This window comes from Chiloscyllium plagiosum, unplaced genomic scaffold (genome assembly GCF_004010195.1).
Source record: "Chiloscyllium plagiosum isolate BGI_BamShark_2017 unplaced genomic scaffold, ASM401019v2 scaf_9585, whole genome shotgun sequence".
NCBI classification, from domain to species: Eukaryota; Metazoa; Chordata; class Chondrichthyes; order Orectolobiformes; family Hemiscylliidae; genus Chiloscyllium; species Chiloscyllium plagiosum.
In genome coordinates, this window is record NW_025213242.1 from 11,671 (window position 1) to 19,347 (window position 7,677).

At 59.2% G+C, this 7,677-nt stretch overlaps 1 protein-coding gene across 1 annotated transcript in view; it reads right to left on the minus strand.

The window, feature by feature from the left end:
• LOC122547581 (serine/arginine repetitive matrix protein 2-like) overlaps positions 1–7,677 on the minus strand; it is a 20,099-nt gene that overhangs the window by 5,951 nt on the left and 6,471 nt on the right. The window contains exons 7-11 of the mRNA XM_043686189.1: positions 7,105–7,206; positions 3,413–3,629; positions 2,358–2,968; positions 825–2,309; positions 408–671 (exon numbers count right to left, since the gene is read on the minus strand). Of these exons, the coding sequence (XP_043542124.1) occupies positions 408–671; positions 825–2,309; positions 2,358–2,968; positions 3,413–3,629; positions 7,105–7,206 (2,679 nt within the window). The remainder of the gene's footprint in view (positions 1–407; positions 672–824; positions 2,310–2,357; positions 2,969–3,412; positions 3,630–7,104; positions 7,207–7,677) is intronic.

Below are 7,677 nucleotides of genomic sequence, written 5' to 3' on the forward strand. Positions count from 1 at the left end.
TACAGATGTCTCCCTGAGAGAGAGGGAGTGGACTGAGAGACACCAGTCAGTGTACAGATATCTCCCTGAGAGATAGAGGGGGGACTGAGAGACACCAGTCAGTGTACAGATATCTCCCTGAGAGATAGAGGGGGGACTGAGAGACACCAGTCAGTGTACAGATATCTCCCTGAGAGATAGAGGGGGGACTGAGAGACACCAGTCAGTGTACAGATATCTCCCTGAGAGATAGAGGGGGGACTGAGAGACACCAGTCAGTGTACAGATATCTCCCTGAGAGATAGAGGGGGGACTGAGAGACACCAGTCAGTGTACAGATATCTCCCTGAGAGAGAGAGAGGGGACTGAGAGACACCAGTCAGTGTACAGATATCTCCCTGAGAGAGAGAGGGGGGAAGGTTCCTCACCGTCTGGAAGGTGGAGGGCTCCTTTTCTTGGCTTCCTGCTTCCTTCTGTGAGCAGAGCGGGATCTGGACGAGGAGCTGTCTGACCGGCTGCTGGACGTTTGGCCCCTGTCTCGGTGCCGACGATGTCCCGGGGCTCTCCGGCTGCGGCTGTGTCGGGAACGCCCTCGGCTCGGGGCGCCCCGCCGGGAAGGGGACCGAGAGACCCAACGGACCGGCTCAGAGGAGGAGTGACGGCGGTGGGACCTGCGCTTCAAAGCAGGGCTGCTGGGGGACGGGGAGGGGACAGGCAGGGAGGGAGAGACGGATGAAAATCCAAGTCACCGCGGTGTAACCAACGCCTCCGCACCCCACCCACCCCGTCCGTCCTGGTGAACGACCCCTCCCCCCTCCCCCGTCCCGCTCGGTGCCCTGACTCACCGGTCCTTTCGGGCTTCCCGCTGCCTGGGAGGGGGAGATGGTGAGTGGCTACTCTCGGAGTCCGAGGAGCTGGAGCTGCTGGGCGAGGGGCTGGCCTGGCTTTTTCGGGGAGACCGCAGCCTGTTCCCGGCCTCCTGGTCCCTGCTGCCGGGAGGAGAGAGCGAGCGGGAGCATGAGCCGCCGGCTGCTGCTGCGGGAGGAGGAGGTGGAGGGGGAGGAGGAGATGGAGAGCGCGAAGTGAGACGGGGGACACAGGCAGGGCCGTCCTCGTCCCCCTGTCCCAGAGGCAGAGGCCCCTCCCTTGCTGGCTCCTCCTGCTGCCTGTCTCCGGGTGGTGGGGTCACCCTGGGCTGCAGCTCCTGCTGGGCCCCAGCTTGCAGAGGGCCGTCCTTCCCTTCCTCAGCCACTGGACTCTTGCTGTGCCTGGGTGGCATCGACGGGGAGCAGGGCCCCTCTGGCAGTGACCTCTGACACCTTGGTGAAGCTCTGGTCTCCCTTGGCAACGACCCCTCCCTCCTCGGCGATGACTTTTGGCGTCTCGGAGACATGCTCTGAGTTCGCGATGACCTCTCTGTCCTCGGCGATGCACTCTGGTGCCGAGGTGACACACTGCTCCTCGGTGATGTCCTCTCATGCCCTGGCGACACATTCCGCATTAGCAATGGTTTAGTCGACACTGGTGATGACCTCTCACATCTTGGTGACACACTGCTCCTTGGCGACACACTCCTCCTCGGTGACACACTCCTCCTCGGCGACGACCTCTGGCGCATTGGTGACACACTCCTCCTCGGTGACGACCTCTGGCGCCTTGGCGACACACTCCTCCTCGGCGACGACCTCTGGCGCCTTGGCGACACACTCCTCCTCGGCGACGACCTCTGGCGCCTTGGTGACACACTCCTCCTCAGCGATGACCTCTGGCGCCTTGGTGACACACTCCTCCTCGGCGACGACCTCTGGCGCCTTGGTGACACACTGCTCCTCAGCGATGACCTCTGGCGCCTTGGTGACACACTCCTCCTCGGCGACGACCTCTGGCGCCTTGGTGACACACTGCTCCTCAGCGATGACCTCTGGCACCTTGGCGACGTCCTCCGGTGCCGTGGCGACACACTCCGCCTCAGAGATCCCTGGTGCCTTGGTGATATGCTGCTTGGTGATGAACTCTTCCTCGGTGATGACCTCTGGTGCTTTGGTGACGCACTCCTCCTCGGCAATGACCTTTGGCGCCTTGGTGACAAACTCTTCCTCGGCAATGACCTCTGGCGCTTTGGTGACACAGTTCTCCCTGGTGGTGACCGTTGGCGCCTTGGTGTCACACTCCTCCTCGACGACGACCTCTGGCGCCTTGGTGATGAACTCTTCCTTGTTGACGACCTCTGGCGCCTTGGTGATGAACTCTTCCTTATTGACGAACTCTTCCTTGTTGACGACCTCTGGCGCCTTGGTGATAAACTCTTCCTCGGCGATGACCTCTGGCGCCTTGGTGATAAACGTGATAAACTCTTCCTCGGCGATGACCTCTGGCGCCTTGGTGATAAACTCTTCCTCGGTGATGACCTCTGCCGCCTTGGTGATAAACTCTTCCTCGGCGATGACCTCTGGCGCCTTGGTGATGAACTCTTCCTCGGCGATGGCCTCTGGCGCCTTGGTGATGAACTCTTCCTCAGCAACGACCTCTGGCGCCATGGTGATGAACTCTTCCTCGGTGATGACCTCTGGCGCCTTGGTGACGACCTCTGGCGCTTTGGCGTCACGCTCTTCCTCGGCGATGCGCTCCTCCTTGGAGATGACCTCTGGCGCCGTGACGACGGGCTCCTCCTTGGTGACGCCCTGGTCTGCCGTGATGAAGAGGATGATGAGACGGCGTGGCCGGGCGACTCGCTCTTCCTGCGCGACCTCCGGTGCCTGGGGGTAGAGGGGCTCCTCCGTGACGACGACCTCTCACGCCTCGGGGTCAGGCTGCGCCCAGCGGGCTCCGGCCCTCTCTTCTGAGTCCCTCTTCCGTCAGCCCTCCTGGAGCGGAGGGCCGGGAGGAGGGGGCTACGCGCCGAGTCCCCCCCACCGTCCTCCCTGGCCGGAGGGGGTGACACTGCTGCCTGTTGTCTGGACTTGAGGACTGGCGATTGGTCAGTGGAGCCCTGCAGGGGGTGGGGGGGAGAGAGAGAGAGAGAGAGAGACACACACACAGGGAAACAGGAGTGAGGACACCAGGCGACCAACACTTATCCCAGCTCCCACCCATTCAGCTGCCTACTCACCACCACCCACCCCACCACTTCAGAAGGGCGGTGCAGAGGGATCTTGGAGAGGCGGCACACGCGGAGTGAGTCCCAGCCATCCCTGGGAGGGAGGGTGGGGACGGGAACTCGGAATCGGAGGAGGTTTGACTCCTGCAAGTGGGCAGCCACGTTTGGCGGGGGGAGCTTAAGGTCAGGACCAGGCAGTGGGCTCTCTAACTGTCGGGAGTTTGGAAGAGTGGGAGGTGATCTTCTTGAGATGGACAAGACCCAGAGGTGGGGCGGGTGTGGGGAGATGCCAAGAGTCAGTGACCCCACCTCCTCCCCCAGCCCTGACGCACTCACCTCCCTCTTGCTCTTGGCTGGTCCGTGCCCAGAGTTCCCGCTGCCGCTCCTGGTCACCCCGCTGGCCTTGTCTGGAGTGCCCGCGTGCCGCCCGCGAGGGGGAGAGGAGTCCCCAGCTGGCCCCTCCACTGGCCGACCTTCCCCATCCGCCCTAGACGAGGGGCTGCCCCGGGAAGGCGCTGGGGGGGCTTTGGGGACCGTCCGCGGACTCCTCGACCTGCCAAGGGGAAGGGGGGGCAGAATAAAGGGAGAGTGAGGAGATCGTAACACAGTATTGAGGCACAGGCCTGCACGCGCGCGCACACACAGGCTGGGACACAGGGCCCTGTTACACACACACACAGGCTGGGACACAGGGCCCTGTTACACACACAGTCAGGGCTGGGACACAGGGCCCAGTTACACACAGACACAGTCAGGATGGGGACCACAGGGCCCAGTTACACACACACACACACACAGTCAGGGCTGGGACACAGGGCCCAGTTACACACACACACACACACACACACACACACACAGTCAGGGCTGGGACACAGGGCCCTGTTACACGAACACACACTCTCTCTCTTTCATCCCCACCAACCATTGAGCCGAACATAAACCCACCCCCTGGTCTTTCAACCCGTGGCCCCTGGTTTTTGGACACCCCTGGTTTTTGAAATATTTTGCACTTTTTTCTCAGTGTTCAATCCTCCAGTGAATAGAAGCCCGGGCTTTCCTGTTCACTGTCCAATGGGACGGTCCCGCCAACTCTGGGATAAGGCTGGTGAACTGTCACTGCACTCCCTCCATAACAATGATATATATATCTTTCCTGAGATCAAGGAGACTGGAAGTGGACATGAAGCTCCAAGTGCAGTCCTACCAAGCTCCTGTGCAAATGGAGGAAGACGTCAGCCTGTGTGTGCTCAAACTCTCCTGTGACGAGTCCTCCTCAGAGTCATACACACACAAACCCTTCCGTCCAACTCGCCCCTGCAAACCAGATATCCAAAATTCATCTCGCATTTACCAGAATTTGACCCATATCTTTCCAAACCCTTCCTATTCATATGTCCATCCAGAGGCCTTTTCAATGTTGTCATTGTCCCAGCCTCCTCCACATCCTCTGGCAGCTCGTTCCATCCACGTACCACCTCTGGGTGAAAAAGTTGCCCCTCAGGTCTCTTTTAAATCTTTCTCCTCTCACCCTAAACCTATGCCCCTCTAGTTCTAGACTCCCCCACCACCTGGGAAAAGACCTCGTCAGTTCCCCCTCATGATTTTGTAAACCTCTGTAAGGTCCCCCCTCAGCCTCCGAAGCTCCAGGGAAAACAGCCCCAGCCTCTCCCTGTAGCTCAAACCCTCCCAACATCCTTGTATGCCTTTTCTGAACCCTTTCAAGTTTGACAACATCCTTCCTATAGCAGGGAGACCAGAATTGAACGCAGTATTCCAGACGATGTCTTGCACAGCTGCAACATGACCTCCCAGCTCTGATACTCAACGCACTGACCAATAAAGGCAAACACACCCCAAACGCTGCCTTCACTGTCCTATCTACCTGCGACTCCACTCTCAAGGAGCTATGAACCTGCACTCCAAGGTCTCTTTGTTCAGCAACACTCCCCAGGCCCTTCCCACTAAACCCTGCCCTAATTTGCCTTTCCCAAATGCTGCATCTTGCATTGATCTAAATTAAGCTCCGTGTGCCACTCGGAGTCAAATCAGTGGGAATCGGGGGGGACTCGGACGTAGCACAAATCGTGGTTGGTGGAGTCAGTTTCAGAATGTCACCTCAGGCCAGTCACCTTCAGTGTTTCATTAGTGACCGCTCCTCCATCATAAGGTCAGATCTGGGGATTGCACAGTCCAGCACCAGTAGGAGCAGCAGCAAGGAGCATAGGTGCCTTACAAGTGCCAGGTAATAACCACCTCCGAGGAGAAAGGAGAGAGAGAGAGAGAGAGAGAGAATCCAAACATCAGCTCTTGGCGTTTGAATGGGATTCACCACTGCTGAATCCCTTGCCATTAACGTTCTGAGGAGTCACAAGCGACCAGACTCTGACTCGGACCAACCGCGTCGATGTTTTGGCTGCAAGAGAACGCCATGGGATTGGAATCCTTTGGTAGGGACTCACCTTCTAACAGCCCGTACGTGCAAGGCCCAAGGCTGGGCTGTGATGGAACGTTCTCAAGGTGTCTAACTGGCTGCCCCTGCGTGTTAGCCGTCCGTGACTTATCGGCGAAGATCTTTGGGTCCCTCCGACCGCTTACCGTTTCAGAAACGCCCCCCCACCCCCGAGAATCCCTTTCGCTGACCGAGGTGGACGAACCCCTCTCTCACTTGCAGTGTTCCTGGTCAGACGCTGTCCAAAGTCCCCTCGACATCTTCCACACAAAACACCCGCGTGAACTCTGCATCGTTCGCAAACTCGGAAATATGCCCTTGGCTTCCCACGTCCCAATCCGCGATAAACTTTCCTCAGATGGTGATGGCTCGCAGGAGGGGACGTAGCTTTAAACTGAGGGCTGACAGATGTAGGACAGATGTCACAGGTGGGTTCTTTACTCAAGAGAGCAGTCGGGGCGAGGAACGCCCTGCCTGCCACAGAAGGTGATCGCGGACTTTCAGGGCATTTAATGGATAGACGTATGGATGAAAACGAAATGGTGTAGGTTAGACGGGCTTCAGATCGTTGCGCCAACCCGTGGAACCATCTCGGGCCCAAGGTGTTCTAAATACCATGAACATTCAGGCTCCCCCCACTGTCTGGGCTCGTCGTCATTTCTCGATCAGCTCGCACTCCCACAGCCTCCGTCTCTTTCCGGTGGAAACGATACGAGTTGGTGTGACCTGGCCACGCCCCTGGGCGGACTTCGGCAGCACCCTCTCCAAAGCGCCTGCGTGGCGGCCGGAACTGCGCGCAACATTCCCAACGTGGGCCCGGCTAAACGTGGGCACAGCTGGGAGGTAATTCGCCAGCGCTGGTTGTTCGACGCTCTCGCCAAGGGAAGGAGAGCGTGGAGCACGACCGCGCTGCCGCTTCCAGGGAGCGGTGGGCCTGTTCATCCAGATCGCCCTGTCTGTCAACGCCCCTCGGGGAGGCTTTGCCATTTACTGTCCAATTCAGGCTGCGTGCCCCTCAGCTTTGCCTTTTCCCCCGCTCGCGCAGCTCACTCGCTGCCTTTCTACTTCCCGTTACCGGATGACCACCCTTCTGACTGGGCTCGTTCCCACTTACCCCCCCCAGTCCCACCTAGCTCAATCCCACACCGACCGTGCAAGCGGCTCTCCCTAGAATGGAGTCAGCTCCAGGTTAAGGGGTAACCTGCCCGGCCTTTCCTGGGTCTCACAGGCCCCCCCCCCCTCAGACTCCAGCCACGCATGATCGGTCAAACGTCCTGATCGGGAGCACACGGGAGTGATCGCTGCTCTCTGAGGCTGCTGCTGCGGACGGCCGCCTGAACTCCCTCAAGCCTGCTTTCGGGAGTCCACCCTCCTCTCTCTCTCTCACACAACGCAGCAGCTCAGGGACCCCCTTCAGGAACCACCACCACCACCACCTTACCCTGACATTGTTGGGAGGTTACCCTGACCAGCAGAGACCACCGGCCAGGTTAGGGACACGCCCGCGAGGCCCCGTTCCCAGCTGGGGGCGCTCCATCCAGCACCTGGGAGGGGGGAGGGAGAGAGAGGAGAGACTCACCTGCTTCGTGGCGGCGAGGAACTCCGGGAGGAAGAGGAACGCCGGGAAGCGGAGGAACTGCGGACTCTCCGATGTTTGCGCGGGGATGAGTGGCTGGGGCTCCTGAGGGGGCAGAGAAATCCAACAGTTGAATTCGATCACTTGACAGCCAGTCCCGACTGTGCAAGAACTGGTCAGAGGCGCGGGGACATCTCAGCTTCCACCAGAGAGGACTAAACCATCATTCCCCACCACTCCGACGTTCAATGGTGTTACCGTCACTGAATCCCCCCTCCCCCCACTATCAACATCCTGGGGGTTCCCATTGAGAGAGAATCTAACCATCGTCCCCTTGACGTTCAATGGCGTTACCGTCACTGACACCCCCCTCCCCATTGAGAGAGAATCTAACCATCGTCCCCTTGACGTTCAATGGCGTTACCGTCACTGACACCCCCCTCCCCATTGAGAGAGAATCTAACCATCGTCCCCTTGACGTTCAATGGCGTTACCGTCACTGACACCCCCCTCCCCATTGAGAGAGAATCTAACCATCGCCCCCTTGACGTTCAATGGCGTTACCGTCACTGAATC